The 20,214-nt window shown below is 29.8% G+C and overlaps 1 protein-coding gene across 4 annotated transcripts; it reads left to right on the plus strand.

Annotated features, from left to right (window-relative positions):
- Positions 1–56: 56 nt before the first annotated feature.
- LOC107368412 (uncharacterized) lies at positions 57–19,282 on the plus strand. Of its 4 annotated transcripts, XM_089265971.1 has the most exons (6): positions 157–298; positions 353–445; positions 519–647; positions 934–1,696; positions 1,853–3,801; positions 18,971–19,282. In XM_089265971.1, exons 4-5 carry the CDS (start codon positions 1,534–1,536, stop codon positions 2,068–2,070), a joined length of 381 nt encoding a protein of 126 aa, XP_089122097.1. In that variant the 5' UTR covers positions 157–298; positions 353–445; positions 519–647; positions 934–1,533; the 3' UTR covers positions 2,071–3,801; positions 18,971–19,282. The 4 variants fall into 4 exon arrangements, with proteins under 4 accessions (XP_089122096.1, XP_089122095.1, XP_089122097.1 ...); XM_089265970.1 differs by having other exon boundaries at positions 57–445; XM_089265969.1 differs by having other exon boundaries at positions 98–445; positions 1,853–3,791.
- Positions 19,283–20,214: the final 932 nt, after the last annotated feature.

The raw sequence follows: 20,214 nt of genomic DNA on the forward strand, positions 1-20,214 counted from the left end.
AAAATTAATCCTTATTTGTTACAATAGATGGCGGTATAAGCTCATTTTCATTTGCTTTTCGATCCTGTTTTTGGGTTTAATTAAACAAAGTAATTCATTGATTAATTGTTTTAAACTCTTTGACTTTTATATCGTTACTTGTATGTTTAGTTCAGTCATTAATCTAAATACATCGGTGATTGTTATTAATGAGACAACAGTGATGATCTGTGAAACTTTCAACGATACTCTTTAAAAGCGTAAACCCAAGATGTAAAAATTTGGCTCATTTCGCTTCATTTCATCAGCACTAAATCATGTGAGTAAACTTGATTTGGATATTAAATTATTACTATGGATCGTCTTTCACTAGTTCCGATCTTCCTGGCAAGACGGTAAAGAACCAGCTCGATTGGAGGATGTCAATTCAACAAGATATCAATACAATTCGGTATAAATTCACCAAGTAAGTTACAACCTAAAATTTGCCGGTTTTGCTAATCTTAATTAAATTGAATTCGATTATGGTCTTTTAATAGATAATTCAGTGCTATCATATCATGGTATGGAAATTTTATACTGGTGAAAAAAAGTTGCTAATTGAATGGTTCAATGGAAATTTATTCAAATGGGAATTTCACCTTCAACCTCTCACCAGATGGGTAACAGTGAGTATAGTCTTTCCTATCTTTTGCTACTTGCAACTCATTTTATAATTTCTAATAGGGTGAAGCAAAAGACAAGAAAATAGTTTGCAAATGCATTTATTGTAATGATTGACATTACTTTCTGTCAAATTGTTTCAGGATAATATACTCATCATAGTCTCTTCTATTAAGATAAATGTGCCAGTCCAAATGAAAATATGATTATAAATGAGTTGCAAATAGCGTACAAAAAAAAGAAGGGTAAAAAAGTAAGCAAAAAGAGTAACATTTTTCTTTATCAATTTAGCTTATGTTACAACGAAAAACAAATGGTATGAATTGGTATTTCCCTGAGATGCGCTTGCTCTTCTCGTCATCATTTTCCTCCTCATCTCATCATCATCATAATCATCTTCTTTTAACTCTCTCCCAACGGATCAATAAGACATACACTCGCTCACATACAACGAAAATAAGAAGAAAGCAGGGAAAAAGAGTAAGAAGGAAGATCCAGAGAGTGAGGAGTTTTTATCTTCAAGTTTCTTCCTGATTTTTCAAACTGAAGATTCTCAGATCATTTTCAGTTTAACTTTCATCGTTGCTTCTTTTGATTGCTCATTTTGTAGCTTCTTCTTCAACTTATAATCAGATAAAATTGATACTGAAGTTAACCACAATACAACAGTAAAAAGCATCTCCATCAAACCCGCAACTTTAACATTGTAAACAGCAACATCCAAACTACATTTCAAGTTACAACTGAACTATCTTAATACTTAATCATCACTGCTTACAAAACAGTTGATTGGATTGGTCCATCATTGCCATCATCATTATCACCACCATTAACATCGATGCAGTGACTTAATTGTTCACTGTCATCAATTTTCATCCAATTCGAGAGTCAATGATAATGATCCTTGATACTTTTCCCTCACTACCAGTTAAAGAGATAACATGGGTCAAACTTATATTTCCATCTTTATTGGTAATATTTGATTCCTTAATTAAACCTTGCCATGCCAAAGGAGGTGCTGTCGGTGCCGCTGCAGCAGCAGGAGGTGCTACAGGTAAGAATGTTTCATTTAAAGCAAAAATCCTTTATTCTCATTACTTCCAACATTCCCTTTCTCATAACACTTTAACCATTTTTACTCTTATGAATATTCATATTAACGTTGTTTCTTCTTCTTCTTTACTCATTCTTCTTCATTAATCCATAATAGCTGGAGTTGACTGGACTGCTGGTGGTAATTATACAGAGGAGGAAATGGTTGTGGCCTTAATTGTGGTTGGCATTATTATGAGTGTTTCATTGTTAATTTGTGCCTGTCAATGTTATCAAAAGGTTCTCTGGGAAATTGAAAATACCCATCTAATTGTCAATAAAGTTACTAAAAGACCAATGCCACCAGCGCCATATAATAGGGATGCAATGGCTTAAATAATGATAATAATAGCAATAACAATAATGACCTAGCAATAATAATGGATAATAACAATGATAATGCAGTTTGGATTGGTAGAGAGGAAAAGGACGATTGCGGAAAAAAATTACCGATAAACTATTGCAGTTATCATCAGCTTTCAATGGACATGATGGAGGAAACCTTAAAAACAATAACATCTTTATTATTGTCTCTTCATTATCATTCTTTACGAGCCTATCATCAAATAATTTTTCATTGACTGATCCTGATACAACAACAAGCCAGTTGATAAATGTACTAAATAACAAACACTGAAAGTTGATGATATAAAACTTGCCTCTTCCCATCAAGTTTATAGTCGCTTAAATAACCAACTCATCAGGAAGATAATCAATGGTAATTGATAAATTTTATTTTTCTTGGAATCTTTGGAATGATAAGAATGTTTATCATCAACAGGAGAACACCAAAGAAAAAAAACAATAAAAAGCTCAACTGGTTTAAGAGGTTAACATCATAATCAGATCATTCCGTATTGATCAAGAGTATCAACACCAAGTTCAACTGCTTCATCTACTTAGACTCTCGTTTATTCAAAATGCTGATTAATGGATATATGGAACAAAAAGAAAGTGAAAAAATTTTGATTATTTTTTCTCATCGCCATCAATTCTGTGGATGCAATACTAAATCAACTAAATGATCATCTTTACACCATCATTATCCAGATTACCGTCATGTTGATAAAACTTGTTGCTTACCATGATGCTTACCGTACAAAAAAAGCCAGACAAAACAAATTTCCAAATAATAATGGCCAATATTGGATAATTAATGAATTTTATCAAAACATTTTTGTGTTTCATTGGAAATGTTTAAAATGCTAATCAATTGAAAGTGCCTTAAGGAGGTTTACATAAATTTTTCATCATCAACCATAAACAATAGATTGCTGTTAATTCAAGCGGATTTCATGAGGAACAAAAATGTTTAAATTGACACATTTTAAAGTCACTCGGATATGAATTTGATAACATGATTTACTGATCAACATGAAACTCGACTGAAACAATAAGAAAATTGTTAGCTAATCGGAAATCGGAAATAAAAGCAAATCCATCCTTTTAATTATTATAGTACTTAAACCATCCTGATGATAAAGCAAAACAAAGCAACGGGTTAAGTCTTTCTTATTCATTTCTCTCTCTCTCCTCTCTCTTCATTTCACAAATCTTGTTGCTGTTCATTTCCTCTCTGTCCATCTCCTCTTATCTTCATCGTTATCGTCATCATGATCCTGATCATCTTGGATTTCTTTATCAATCTATCGTTTCTACTGTTTAACAGAAAGCTGAAGACTCTTCTATTCCAATAAACTTCCTTCCGGTTTCCTTACGATAATGACTTTGGATCAAAAATTTTCATTGGATCGTCAACTGATATCAAATGATTTCATGTCCTGATCAGAATCATCTTTTTCCCTCATCATCACCATAACCATTCTCATCTTTTAAATCTACAATCCACAAATTGTTTCTCGCCTCTTTCCTTCATAAACATAATCCCATGAAATATTATTGTTTTCAAAAAAATGCTCCTCATAACGGGTAAATGCTTTTATCAATCTATTCCAATCTGTGAAACTCAATACTTCATTCACAGCAAACTCAATGGAACCAAACAGCAAACAAACAAACAAACCCTCAAAAAGTATTGATAACATCACCTAAAAATGGTAAATAAAGGTAAACTTTAATTCATATTTTCATCTCTTCATAATGTTTACAGTTTCTTCATGTTTGCCATATTTTCCCCATTCTCACCCTTCATCCCATCATTATGATCGTCCTTTTGTTATCCACAAATGTTGCAAAAAGAAGAGGAAAAAACAGTTAAGACTGATTCCATTTCCATTCTTGTACGCTATTCACAATTTACTTGGATCATTAACAATAATATTCACTTTCTAATTTATAAATTGTCTTTAAATGTTAAAATTAACATGAAGACAACATGTTAACCCATTCAGAATAATAAGAAATAGCAAAATATTTTCCCTTAAAAATCTGATTCCTTTATGAACAAAACAATTTTGTTGTAAAAAATAGAAACTTAAATTTCTTCAGATAACTTCCTCATTTCAACCCCATTCCTATCTTTTGTTTTCATCAAATTTCATGATAATGCTTCATTGCTTGAACCGTTTGATAAAACATTTTCATTATCAAGTTAATCTGAATGTTTAAACGAAAGCAAAGAAGCAGGAAAAAAGTGCTTTTGTTGAATATAAAAACATAAATAAACACTAGAAAATTTGATTCACAAAGAAACTGAAAACCATTTTTCAAAAGCTAATCATCAGTTAAATCAGAAATAATCAAATACTGTATTCAATGTTGATTCCCTGAATAGTCAATACAAGTTGAAACATTATCATTGATTCATTTATCAAAAGTAACATTGAGAAGAGAGACAATTTTGCCTCAATTTAATTGTAAATCACAATTCTTGATCCATTGAAATCACTGAAACTTCACAGTTGATAAATGAAACAATTAACTATTAATAATAATCGCTTCTTTTCACTAAAGTCATCAATTTATCTAGACAATGTTGTTCAAGTTAACCAGTTAAGTTGACAATCAGTTGTAACACAAACAAACCATTTCCACCATCAAATGTGCTTCCATGCAAATTCATCTTAACCTTTAAAACACTTCTCTTATTTTAATATCATTTTCAAACATTGTTTTCGTTAACGTTATCGTAACAAACTGAATAACAAACAATATGAAGAAAAAAAATCGTCTTTTGTTTCATATTTTCAGTTTTCTCTTTCAATCTTTTGTAATATTTTCTCTGTTTTTGACATTCTTTTGTGCATACAGGCAGCATTGATACACATGTTGTACCATGCATTATGCATATACTTTTAAAAATGATTTTATGTCTTGAATTCCCAATTGACGAAAAGCTACGAAAAAATGTAGAATCATTGAGTTCGAAGACAATTGAGACAAACGTTGAATTTTTGCTTCTCAAGATTATTCCGATCAACATCATTATCCAAACAGATAACCCAAAATTTGGTTCCATGATATTGAAGAGAAACATTTTCATCTAATTTGTTAAGATGGAGGAAAATGTCTGAATTGAACATGGAAAGACATTATACAAATAAATATATTGAAAATACATGAGCATTCATGAGAATAGTATATTAGATGAATTTTTTGCTTCTTCTCCGTTTATTGGTACAACACCAAGGAAAAGAGCATGTAATGTAATATTCTGGTTAATGTCTTTCAATCTTTATCTTGAGCGTATTCCTTCACCATTTGGCTAAATCATTTTCAACATTTTTCTTGCCTTCTTTCCTTTGCATGTTCATCTGAACATCTGAATCCTCTGTTTTCTGTTATTTATTCAACCAACAGAACTATCATGTATTACAGTTCAATTTAATTGGCAAAAACCAAAACTCAAACGATAATCTTAATGATCAAAATATCCAAGTGAAACGTTGAGAGAAACATGCTAATATTCAATCAGTGAGAAAACTCTTCTTGATTACATTTACCATGAAAAATGATAACTAATTATGCTAATAATCATTTGATATATCAATTCTAATGATGATTCAGAATCTGGAATTATTTCAATTTTCTTTTCTTTCCACCAAATTGCCAATTGAATGAACTTGCAATGAAAATGTAAATATCTTTTCTTTCCTTTCTCATCATAATGCAAATCGATTCAGAACAAAATTTTGACCTGATTTGGTTATAATTTGAATCGAAAAAAATTGTTTGTTTCAATTTTTTCATCCCTTCAACTGTTCGTTTTTGATTTGTGACAAAATCAAAGACAATCAGTCAACCAGAATTGAATGATAACAAGTTGAATAAAAAACTATCAATCCAAGACATTTGCCGATACAAAAGTCACTATCTGCAACTTTTCTGGTTACATTTTGACAAGAAATTAAATTTACTTTTCTCTTTATCAAATGAACTCCAATAATGATAATAATTTCTGGATAAAAGTAAACATTTTGATAGATTCTGTCAATATCAATGTTTCTGTCAAATTGTTTCAAAAACAGTTGAATGTTAAAAGGTTTTTTTGTTACCCAAAAATATTTTCTTCCAGTTGAAAAATTGAAACCCAAAAAAAATGATTTACTTCTGTGCTTTTTATGGCAAACCTTGTATTGAAAAGACCGGTTATGAGGCCGATGATGAAGAAGGATGAAACGATGAAAATAAATACTCCTTGGCGGGTTCTGGTGGCCACGGTCCATTTATTTGTCATTACATTTGTTGCATTTGTTTGTTTCACTCCCAGTCATGATATTTTCATTGCACATATTTCTTGATATTTTTATTTCTCATCATTATCATTACTTTTCCTTGCTTGTCTTAAACATGTACTCTTTATATCTTAATATCTCATCCATTTTTGTTGCTTTTTTTCATTTTATCCCAACTCACACATTTATAAGCATATAACTCATCATTTTACTTTTATATCGGTTCAGTTGTGAAGCAACAAATTCAGCAAAGTAAAGATAAACATGAAAATGGGTGAAAACAAAAGAAACAAAAAAATTTTGAATCTTTTCTCAAACCATATTTCAACACTTAAAGTTCATAAAGAAGAAATAATTTTCATTATTTGACAAGAAAATTTATCAACTATTTTCTGTCCTAAAACTGATTCTCTTATTTAATCTTTACTGGACAGAAAAGTTCAAAGTTCCCTGAAAAATAACAATAATTTCAATAACATGAAACATGACAAAAAGAGTTGACAAATTTTTCTCTTTTTGTGTTTCCCTTTTTGTTGCTCTTAAATGTTTGGTTATTGGTTGACCAAATTGAATGAGAAATTCAACTTTCTCTGTTTTTTTCCTTGTTTCATGGGGCTTCTGAACAAATAATATTTTCCACTCCCAGGCAAAGAAACTCAAAATATCTTATATATTATGTATATCTAGGTTAATATTGAATCCATCTGATAAGTGGTTAAGAAAAGATCTTGGGTTTTACATGAAAAATTGAACGATTTTTTTTTCTTCCAATTCTGTATTTTGTTACTCAGTTTATCAAATTCATATTTCAACCTTTTCTCTGTGCAACAATTTCTCGATAACTTGATTTATTTCAATGTTATCATTATAAAAATTGATGTTGATGGTGATAATGATGGTTAAGCTGAATATTTCAAAGGTTGACTAAGTGTGCCTTTAAGGCGTTAAAACTATCTTTTTCACTGAAAGTTGCATGAAGAAAAAACATGTTACATAAATAATATCAACATTTGAATTTATCGAAATTCAATTATTTCTCTTTGAAAACATTTTCCACTTTAATATGCTTTTCTGGTTTACCTTTTTCTTTCCTCACAAACAATTCAATTAATTATCAAGTCCAAGTGAAAGGTGATAACCATTTATTCACGTTTCATGAGATTCTTTGAATAAATGATATTCTTCAACAGTTGAATCAGTTAATGTCAACTTGATTTAGTTTAAATGTAAATCAAACTCTGAATGGAAACTCAACCTTTTCTTTACTCTTTCAGTATCTTTTGGTTTCCCATTTAATCTCAATTAATCTGATTATTGCTTCAGTACTCATGAACTTGAAATTCAAAATATACTTTAGTTGAACAAAATTTCACCTGAAATGTTTAGCTTTCAACAAATGTAAAAATAGTCAATTTGGCGAACCTTTTAAAACCAGAAAATTAGATTTACTTTGATTCAGAAGAAATTTTTCTAATTGTAAATTCAGTTGAATTTCAATGTTAATTAAACATCTCGAGTTGGTTCTGAAAGCTGATCAGCTTTTCCATGAAAATTTCGTGTTAAGTTGAAAATGAATGTTTGAATAGCAACAAATTGTGAGAATGTTTTGTGAACAAAATAAGGTTAACCTGACAATAATGATGCCAATTGATGTTATCAAGTCTCTTGATCAACCGTGACCAGCATTGAAGTTGAAATTATCATTACATGGAAAAAAGTGAAAAGTTGAAAAAATTGTAATCATGGGTAACCCATGGAAACTCGAGTTCTGTAAATAGTTGAAATAGTTTTCAATTGCTTTTCCTTCTAACCTCATCTTTCTTGCTCTTTTCCTCTTCATCTCACCTTACCTTTCTCACCAATCAATTGAAAAGTATTGATGATGATGATGAACAAACAAACAAACAAAATATAACAAAAAATCTGTGTAAAAGGAAAGCATCACTGAAATCATCATTTTTTTCAATTGTAAAGAAAAGCCAACTGAATTTGTTCCCTTCATGCTCACCTTTATTTAGGTCAATAAATAAATAAATATGTGACTATCAAAATAAAAGTAGATGAAATTGATGATGAAGTTTTGCTGGAATGAGTTTTTCCATCTTTTCATGAAAACTATTCAATCTCTCTCTTTTTTTGGGTTAAAGTCAGTTAAAACCTATTAGAAAGGTTTCATCATTTTTTGCTGTTTTAAAAATCAAGAAGTGAAACTGGCAAGTTTATTGAATCAAGTTCATGGAATCAACTGATAACACTTTTCAGTTTTTTTTCCTGCTCTTTTCATTCACCTTTCAGTTTCTAATGAATTTCATTTCAAACCCAAAATTTGATTTCCAATGAAAGTCCCGATGAAAGTCCATGATAAATTATCACTACTTTTGATATTGAACTTTTTTCCATCCATTTTTGATTGCGGTTACAGACTATAATAAACTAATCATGTTTCCTTTTATCATGATTCTTCTTGAATCAGTTTCATCCATTTTTCCATCAAAGTCAATCTCAACTAGCTACTATTTCCAATCTCACATCTCATGAGTTTCTTTTTTTACCTGAACCAATATTTTCGCCTTTCACTTCTTCTCTCTTACCTTTATCATTTTCATCAAACCTTGATCATCTTATTCATTGCCTGAAACCTTTTCTTTCCTGTTTATCTTGTAGCTTCTTTTGTGTATTCATGTTGTGATAACATCAATCTTAAGATGAATCCAAGTCTAAGTAGTTTCCAATCATGATATTATCATGATATTCATAAGTTGAAATATAAAAAATAGCCATTCTCTCTCTTCTGCTCTTTTCATGCTCATTTTTGTTTCATCTATTAACCTTTTCAATTTCAAAGAGTAATGATGGAAACTAATGAGAAAAGGTTGAACAAGGTTTCGAGTTCACTGTATGAGCAACTGGTCATTGAATAATCAATGAATCCATTGGTTTTCAAAGAAGTGAAAGGTTTACAGATTAGATAGATTAGTCGTCATAACACACCACATCAATCAATGTTATTCATCATTATATCAGAATCAAGGTTGCATCAAATAAAATAAACATCAAGCATCATGAGAACAAGTGAAAAGAAGAAGCAAAAAAAGGAAAAAGCAAGAAGATGAAAGGAAGAAGAAGAAAAGATGAAAAAAGGAAAGAATCGCATCTCTGAATAATCAGATGTTGACTTTAATCATCAAGAGGTTTCAAGATGAAGCAAGAATGAAAGTTGAAAATGATGTTGATGATGATGTTTGAAAACAGAAAGACAGACAAATTCAAAAGATTATGGCCATTTGAAAGTTTGAAGTTCAATTTTAGGAAATAAGGAAATCGAAGAGAAAAAAACTGTCTCTTGATGATTAATGATCATTGACCTTAGAGGAACCAGCAAGAAGTTGGAAAATAATTTTTCAATTGTTTAACAAACGACGGGTTAGTTTATCATCATTTCCATCATCATTGCCATCTTCATCATTTAAAGTTTTTTACCCTTGGAAACGCTTTTTTCCTTTTCTCTGAAATTCCCTCGAGTTGAACATGAAAAATGGACAATTGCAACTTCTCATCATCTTATTCTTGCTTCCTCATCATGAGTCGGACTTTTAAGAAGATGAAAATGACGAGGGAAAAAAACGTTATCTTAAGATTGATTTTATAGTTTTGCTGCTTCCTCTTCACTTCATTTGCCCATTAACTTTAACCTAATCAAGAAAAGTTGGAAAAGCAGGGGAAAAAAAGGTTTCAACAAATTCAGTTTATAAAAAAAAGGCAAAGCAAAAAATATGCTTCTTGGAGTTTATCCGAATCAACATTTTATCCAGAATAAAGGAGAACAAGAAAACCATTTTTCTCTTTTTCTCTCTCAGCATCTTCCTATTGTAGTATCAAGTCTCTACATTTATCTTCATCTTCACATTTCCATCAATGCTTACTTTTGCTCATCTAGTTGAAAATAACTCTTGTTTCAACTCACGATTACTTTATTTATCATTCAATTTAGATTCATTGACACAATTTTTCTTTTCGTTTCTTCTCAATTTCAATTTCAACCTTTTCTAAGAATAATCTAAATTTATGAATTTCATTCACCTGGTGACATGCAAAAATGTTGACTTGAAAAGTTGCCTTTAATTACACAAAAAAATGTAACATCAAATTGAATCTTACAAATGTAAAGTTGACAAATATTTATGAATTTTGAAGGTAATTTATTTCATCAAATTGTGCTTTACAAATGCAAATTATATTGAATGATACTGAATCAACAAAATGATGAAATTATTAGTGTCGAGCATTTTTCGAGTGAAAAAACAATTACAACTTTTTTCCCTGATTGATTCAATTAACATTTAGATTTGCTTGGTTACCATCAACTTGATTGAAGTTTCATTTTCATGTGAACAATATGAGAAAGAAACTCTGAACAAAAGTCTCTGTTTTTTTTCTCGACTCAAAGCTGTACTTGCATGATTCCTGAAATTGAATTGAACACAATTGAAAGGTTTATCATGTGGTTAAACTACAGTAGCTATTAAATAATTCATAAGGTAAAAGTCATAACATTTGTTTTGATTGGTTCATTGCAATTTAATGTTTCCAATCAATTAGACGTTTTATCCCAAAAAATTGAATTTACTTTCATTCTCATTTTTCAATCAAAACGATAGTCAAATGTCAGTAAATCTAAGATAACAATCGATAGTCGAAATGTTCCTGTTAATCAACAGCTTAATTCTGAAAGAGTTCAGATCAAAAGACTTGTCAAAGCTTCTGAATAAAAAATGAAATGTTCTAGTCACCAGCCAAGAGAAAACGAGAGAAGAGTCGCCGTTGAGTTCAATCTTGTCGCAGTCGATATGATGTCCAACAAGTTTCGTTTCTATTTTGCGAAAAATGAAAATCAATCATCTTACCAAGTATGATTTGTTTGATGAAAATGAATGGACTATTGTCGATAATCAATATCGCGATATCAGCTCGCATAGTGTATCACCTTCGAAGCCCTCCGTACCGTCGACTCTCGAAAATTTGTCTCATCATCACACTCTTGTTGTGCAATTATCACTTGAAGAATCGACTTCTTATTTAACGAATGACTTTGGTTGTGTTCTTACTGATGAAAATGTTCGACTCTTATTTAAAAACGGCAAAAGTTTTGGGGTAATCCATTCGCATTGTTACTAACATTGTTATATGCATCAACATTTCGTTGTATTTTCCTTACATTTCTGTCTCTTGGTTGAAATATGGAAAGCATTTGAATATTTTGTTTTTGAATAGTTGTGGTTAATAATTATATTTGGTTTTTATTTTGTTTTTTGTCAAAATAAAAGTTAACCCAATGAGTCTATTCAATGTGACTTAATGTCAGTGATTCATGAGAAGCCTTTGAATATCGGAAATATAGAGAAGACGGAAAAGGATGAAAAAGAGGAATGAGATAAGATGAGATTTTGTGTGATCGTTGCAACGAAACAAAATGATGATGGATAAGTTGAAAGTTTATCACTGTCATTGGGTCTTTTGGTTATCAAAAAATTTTTACTTCATCATCATCATTCCTCTCCATTGTGATTCATCTTTTACACTATTATGATAGATTAATAGACTCATAAGGGAGACTAACATGTTCAATTGTTGACCTTTACTCCAACTCACTTTTATCATGATCATGATGATCATCAGCCACCAATAAGAGGATCCTTTTTGTTTAGCCTTTTTTCATCTACATTTTTATCCTTCAATTGTACTTATCTTATTTTTTGACACATTCATTGAACAAATTCCCTGTGATAGTTGTTTTTGTCTTCTCATTGTTTGTCTCATGTTCACTGTATTGATATAACAGTAAAAGTACAGAGAGAAAGAGTGGGAAAAAGTACAGAAAAAAAAACTGTAACAATTTGTATTATCAACCAAAAACAAGGATTTGATATCATATAACTGATAAAGCGAAAAATGTTGACTTACTTTTCTTCCTTTTATCATCGCTATTATCCTCACTTTCATCCTCATCAATGGCTTTGCTAAAAGAGCAACTGAAAGAAACGTTTCTCTCAAAGGTTCAGATTCGTGTCATATCGATTACAAATGATTCTGATGAATTTGTTGACGAATAGTTAGCATGGTTTAAAGGGAGTTTCTTGTCCTTCCCTTCAGGCACATTCCGAGATTTTCACCTCAAGGTGATTCCTTTGTGATGAAAAATTCTGTACATTGTAACTCTTATTCATTCTTTCCAACTCTGCTAATCGAATGATCAACCAATGAAATAATCGAGTTGAATCATTGCAAAAAATTGCTTCAAAATAATTATCAGAAAGCAGGGAGTGAAGAATATTTTTTCAACTTTTTCCTTGGAATTTATTTTTACATTAAAGTTTATCGAAGCTTTATTTCAACAATGCTTGAAGATTGTTCCTGTTGGTGTGCTCAGTTTATCTCCATTATCCGTTATCGCCTTATTCCGCTGAGAATTGTGTCCATCTTCATGTCAACTTTTCGTTTCTTGTATCATCTTCAACCTTTCCCCTTTAGAGTCACTCATACAACATGTACTTTGTATCCAATTACTTGCTCAACCTTCCACTCTTCCTTCGATATTTTTTTGCCATTCAAGTTGAAATTTAATCACACTTACCCTGATCATCTTCATGTTATTCCTCTATCAATCATTGCTAAAACTTCATCACCTTAACATGTTCAACTCGTGTTCCAATCAATCCTACAACGTCAAGAACAAGTAATTAACTAATCTATTGTTAATTTTCACTTCAACTTTTCCATTATTCTAATCATTGAGAAGATCAAATGTTCGACTCGAAATTTCTATCTAATCGATTCTATTTCTAAACAAAAATTTCATTCTTGCTGACGATGTTTCATCAAAAATATCAACGAAATCATAATGATAACTTCTCAAGAGTAAAAGACTTCTTTCAACAGCTAAAGCTTCGTGCAAAAAGTATTGAGAATTGAATATTTACAAATTTTAGTTTTGAAATAAAAAGATCACTCCAAGATCATAATTTAGTTTATTTAATGAAAATTAGTCACTTCGAGTTCAATGTTATATCTTGCTGATATGAGATATTCACCATCCATGAAAACACGAACTTATGATGACGACTCTGATTCTGTTAAGTCCTGAATATGGCAATTAGCTGATTAAGAAATCTTAACTTGAACATTTCTATGCAAATAAACGTGTCAAAGTGAGTTAGTAATTTGTGTTTAGCTCAAAATCCTGATAAATGCAGTCGTCTTCATAATTATAATGAATTTTCCCATTACTCTAGCACTAAGCTTCATTGTCACCTCAGAAGATGCATTTAGCTATTCAACTTCATTTTAAACCTTCCAAGTCTCAACAACCTAATGTCTTAAAATATTATCGTTTATTATACTAGCTTTTAATGTTCCTTTTACCATAACTGACCTCAAATAACACCACCAAATGGAGGTCATGTTTTATTTGCTCGACTCGATCAACTTTGTATATAAAGTGCATTTGTTTTGAAAAAGCATTTCATTTAGCATTGAGTTGTGTGTTGTTTTAAGAGGCAATAATTAATGAAGGAAAAAATGGGTTCAGCTGAAGAAAAGTGCTAATGAAAATTTATATTACATGCAAGTTTGAACATGATTCAAGTCAAGAACTAATGTACAGAAGAGCCTACAATTTCCTGCTAATGCTATTATTTATATTTAACCAATAACAGCAACTCAAATAATCATTCAATATCATGATAAATTGGGATAAACTGAAGAACCAGAAAGAAGAAGGAAAAATAAACAAGAAATCGTTAATTTTTATTTGAACAATCAATATTAATGTCTCAAGGAAGCTTGAAACAGTTAATCAATTTATTTATTGTTTAATAATCCATAAGCTACAATTTGATATTCATGACATTCAGTTACGAACAAAGTTTCTATTCAAATTGCTGTCATATTAATACAAAATTAGCCACTAATCATGACAATCATGAAACTTTTCCATTAAATCAACTCAAACTGATTACCAATCCTTTAATTAAACAATCAATGTCAACTAAATTCACTAAAGATGAACTTTTCAAATCCAAAGAAGCAAATGTAACATTTTAACATCAAAACTATTATTAAAATCCTGACAATCTTGACCTTTTGATAATCAAAATCAGAATGAAACTTTGAACTTTAAAACCATTTTCGCATGATTTTCATAAAGTTCAGAAATTGGAGTTTACAATTGTCTGATTTACACTCAATTACTTTATTGATTGACAGACATTTTATGTTCCAATCTTAATCATTAAATTCATTTTGAAGTTGGTTTATCAATTGATCAAATCTGAATTGTGATTGACAATTGTTTGTCTATTAAAAGTCAAATTAAAAGGTTCATCAGGAAATATTGAACTTCTCTTGTTAATATTCAGAGAATGAGAATAATTCAAAAAGCATTTTTTGAGCATTTTAAATGTCAAGTCTAGAGACTAAAAATTAATATCTGTTACTTGATTGATATTAAGCAAAAAACGGCGTAACATTGATAGTTCCTGTCCCACTCATGACACTTCAATTTCATACCTTGAATATACATTATTATTATTAACAAGATTGTCATGAGTGGGAGTTGAGAGCTTTTCAGATAACTTAACCAATTCAAGTTGATCAAATGTTCAAGACAATTTATTGAACAATTTCAAGAGATCAATATGAAAGGGTCATTTGATTAATGAAATTGCCAATTTTTAAGCACAATTTTTTCTTCTTTCAATTATTTCATTTTTTTCTTGAATAAATGCTGTCAATGATAAATGTGTTCATCTTTCATCTAAATCATATTTATGTTACAATATGAAAACTGTTGTCAAAATTGTCATAAATAATAATTTATCATAAACAGTTGATGAAACAATTAATATACTTTTGATTTATTTATACATTTAGTTATTGAAAAGTTTATTCATTGACCGAAGATGAAAGGTTCATGTAAATGTATCCATTGAATTGGACAATGCAAATACATCATCTAATGATAAATTGTTGGAATTAAATTAGATTCATTTAAATGTTTATCTTGATGGCAAGGTTATGCCAACTGTTAATGTAAAAATAATGCTATAAATAATAGGTTAATGAAGTTAATTAGCATTTTACAAAAGCTTCACTAATCTGGTTCACAATTTTATTTGTCATTGTCACTTAACTTGATTAACTAAATGATTACCTGACACTGAAAGTTGATAGACTTGCTGATTACTTTCATGATATTTTTCAACGGTTCATTGAAAAAATTTTGATGCCTCATTAAATCAAATATTTCCACTTTTCCTTTCAAAAGCAAATATTAACCAAACAGTTCTTCCATTGATTAGCATAATTATCATTGAAAGTTCATTATAAACTGAAATTACTTTCAAAATGGAATCATGAATTCAACTCAACTTTAAGTCATGATTCGAGTTATGATTGAAGTTATGATTCAAGTTATGATTCGAGTTATGATTCGAGTTTAACTCAAGTTTAATTCGAGTTTAATTCAAGTTTGATTTTATGTGATAATAATGGGCAAATTGGTACAATTTTAGCATTTAATTTAATTTGCAATTGATGACGATTAAGAGTTGATTTATTGGTTCATTCAAAACAAATGTGAAAACTCATCTTTTTTAATGTTTCAAGAAAATTTCATTTCTTTTCATTTCTTTCAATTATGCAAACTCAACTTGAATGTCCATGAATAGTTGGAAACTTTAAAGCTTTTGTAAAGCTTTATGCAACTGTGAAACATTTTACTCTCATCTTTGATCAATTGAATTATAGCAAAAGTATAAACATATTTTGCTGCTCCTCTCATGAGGTTTACAAGATCATTTGCTTTGAATTTGTCTTATTTTTGAAACAATTTTAACCCCTTTCAAGTACATTAACATCATCAACATGATCATTATCATGAAAAGTTGCTGAACAAAATTACAAATCATCAAAGTTGTCTTCTTATCCAGCAAAAGTAAACATTACAAACTGAAAAGAGAATGAAGTTGGCAAGAAGAAAAAAAAACTGTTCCCATTAAAAGGTCTTCCTTTTCCTTGTTTCATGTTTTTTCGTTCAATTAACAACTTTTCTCATGGTGTTACAATTTACTGATTCACTTGATTCAACTTGTAACAATTTGTTAAATTAATTGAGATTCACATTTGCGATTTGGATGAAAAGTGATTAGGTAAAGTGAAAAGTAAAGCGAGCAAAAAAAGAGAAGCATGAATAATGATTGTTTGTTTGCAAATTGTTTCATCTGCTATTATATGCTACTTTTTATGCTTAATTCATGTTAATGATGAAATGGTTAACAAAATGAACCGATGATAATGATGTGCAAAAAGGATCATCAACAAATTATCTGCTATTCTTGTAAAATATCCAACTATTAACATTCCCAGATAACAGTTATGCTTTAATTTTAAGACAATTAGCCCAGAAACCAACAAGATAATTTGTTTACTCAGTGATAATCAATTGTTCATTAGGTTACATCCATTAATGGATCAATGATTATCGTTTTATTCAAATTCAACGATTTCCTTGAAGAACATCATTTTCCAGATAAAATCTAATAAGTTTATCAGTAAATTGTTATTCAGAAGTTGATTTGCTTCTTCTGATTGTTTCAAAATGTTATTCAAATCATTTCTCTATTTGATATTTTCCTTCATTTAAATGTTGAAAGTTAATTGTGCTTTCAATGAAAACCTTTCAATGTGACTCTTTTATTGATTTGTTATGAGCATTTTAAAAGTCCATCAGGGAGTTTGAATGTTGATTTGATTATTTAATATTATTTATAAGTTGATAACACTTGCATCAAGAATAGTTTATCAAGTTGATGGATTCAAAGGATGATAAATGTAAAAGGTAAAAGTGAGAGGCGAATAAATTGCAAGAAAGATTTTGTTCTTATCAAGACAATTAAAAGATCTTATCCTATTACCTTTGAGCATTTATTTTCTGTTGATCTGAGGAAATTGTTATTTCTCTCTTTTTTTTCTTAGAAAAGAGAAAAGAAAAAGAAAATTCTTTCAACTTGTTCAGTCTAAGATGAAAACACTTTCATGACAGGCAAGTAAAATAATGATAATAATAATGAAACAAGAAGAGAGAGACAAAAAGTTTCGCTAAGTCCATCAGAAGCTTGAAGCTTAACTGTATAATTAAGAGTATTCATCTAATCTTACCTTTCAACGAGTAAATAATAATATAATCAAAGCCACAGTAAACATGTGAAATAAGAAGGTAAAATGAATAACGAAATGTTGACGAATAATAATATGCTCCTAATGAAGTATTCAAAGCACAATCAACCAGAGAAAATGTTTATTTATAATTAACATTCTCTTGAGAGGAAAAATATTTTCCCTCAATTTTCCTTCTCTTCAAAATTTCAACTTCTTCATCCTGGAAATTAGATGATTGCTCCAGATAAGCGATTAGTTAACGAGATAAAAGTTGAACCATTGAGTTATCATGAAAAACTATCAGCACTCGATCACTTTACTTGGTCATAACAGTTTATCAAGCCTTTGTTCAGTGTTTGAAAAAACTTGTGAATGCAACTTGTTCATAAAACTATTGAAGGTGGAGTTTGAGTTAAACTTTGAAACAGAAAAAGATTGATGAGCCAGAATTTAATAACAGCTTTGAATGTTGGATTGATTTTTCAATGGTTGATAATTTAATTGATTCACTTGACTACAGAGCTTTAAAGTTTCATAAATTAATAGAGCAAATACAACGAGATTATGCTGATGATGTTTAGTTTGATTGATGACAATGATTGAACCTTCAAAGTGAACAAAAAATGGAATTAGCATTTTATAAAAACAGATAAAATCCAAGCTGAATTATTATCAATTTAAACAGTAATCGAAGCTGTTTAACAATTAACCTCCAGAGAGTAAATTGTTGCTAAAACAACTCCATCATCGATTGTCTTGAAACTTAATTGTTATATTGCCTTTTCGGTTCAAAAGTCTTTAACCCAACGACAAGTTGAAGTAGATATTCGTGTCAATTAAAGTGCAATTAGTTTTATTCATTCAATTGCAAGAAGAAGATCTTGAGAAAAATATCGAATGTTCACACGAAATATTCAAAGATGGCAAAGTTTCGTTCTAATTGAATGAACGCAAATCAGTTGAAATTGAATTGCAGCTCAAGAGTATTATGAAAGATGAAAAATCTAATACAATTTATTGATGTAAACATTTTTCTTGAAAAGTTTGGATGTAAGATGAACGCAATGTAACTTCAATCCAATTATGATTGAGTGGAAAAACAAAGTTTAAAGTGTATGCTATTAATGATAATGACACCAAAAGTCAGGTCAAAGTTGTAACTCAAATGTGATGACAATTTTGTGTTACCTTTGAACATCACGTAACAAACGTACGTTTCAAGTTACTCAAAATGATTAGTAAATTGTGGATGGAAAATGAAATAACGAAAAAATTGTTCAAAATATGAAGCAAATTGAAGTAAACTGTAAATATGATTAAAGAAGGAGAAAACTAAATTGGTTAACTAATTGAAATTGTTTTTCTTTTTCTTCTTATATTTTTCGCAGGGAATCAAGTTGATTGTGATGATGGAAACCATTGAAAGTTCAATAAATCCCAAGGATTGAATGTAAAGCCAAATTTGATTGGTATTATTAATTATCTTTCACTGTAATCATGTTAATTGGTGAAGCTGATGGAACATTTTTCTATTCATAATTCATTCATTTGAATTGAAATTGTTAATTAATGCAAAACAAAAGTTTAACAATTTGTTTGTTGAAAATAATTGTGTTCAAAATGTTAATTGCTAATTATATTATAATTACTGTTCAAGTTTTGTTTTTGCAATAAAAAAGACTAACAAATTTGTATCTTCATTATGTTTTGTTTACAACTTTTGTCAATTTATTCATTTGCTATCAACTAATTGAATCATTTTTGTACTCAATTTGGTTCAATTTTGAAATTGAATTTTTTCGATATTCGGTGAAATCGATTGAATATTGATTCAACTTTTAGATTTGATTAAATTGCAGATTCAATTGAAGATTGAAAGTCGAAAGGAAAAGGATTTGTATTTACATTGATGAAAATGATTTAAATTCAAATGAGTTTCATGATTGACTCCGATTCAGTCATGAAAGTGTTGAAAAATGTATTTAATGGGAAAGGAAAAGTTTGAGAATGGAAAAAGTCTTTTCATGTAATTTTCAGTCTTTGACTTTTGGTACAATTTGGTTCATCATTTTACTCTCAACATGAAATGCTATTTTGTTGAAGATTAAACCATTGAATGGAGACTTTATTACCCATGCATTAAGGTCAATTAGGTTGGTACATGGTCAGGCCATCAGTTTTATTAGTAAACTGGAATGATATTCATTTGGAATAGTTTTGTTGGCCAGACTTTTAGTTAACATGAATCTTGTGTTCAACTTGCTTCCACCGATTGTAATTGACTTTACCTGGACTCAGTTTTTTTATTCAATCGTTCAACTGATTCCAATGCATTAAGCTTCTCTGTCCTCCATAAATTGTCCTTTGTTACGCTGAATTTAGGTCAAACTGACCAACTGTGTATGTAAAATTGAAAATGTCAAGCTAGAGTAAGCTTTGATGGACAGCAAACTGGATCCATCGAAATTATTTTCAAGACAATTGCGATTGTTCATCGAATGATAAAATCGAGATTGATACAAACTAAACTCACAGCAAAGTTAACAGGCCAACGATCCATAATCGAATGCTGAAATAAGCAAGAAAAGACTTCGATGTTTTAATCGGCCAAATATACACAATTTCAAGCGAT

The sequence above is a fragment of the Tetranychus urticae genome, chromosome 1 (genome assembly GCF_039701765.1).
Source record: "Tetranychus urticae isolate SD_2017Ah chromosome 1, NJAU_TeUrti_SD_1.0, whole genome shotgun sequence".
Lineage (NCBI taxonomy): Eukaryota > Metazoa > Arthropoda > Arachnida > Trombidiformes > Tetranychidae > Tetranychus > Tetranychus urticae.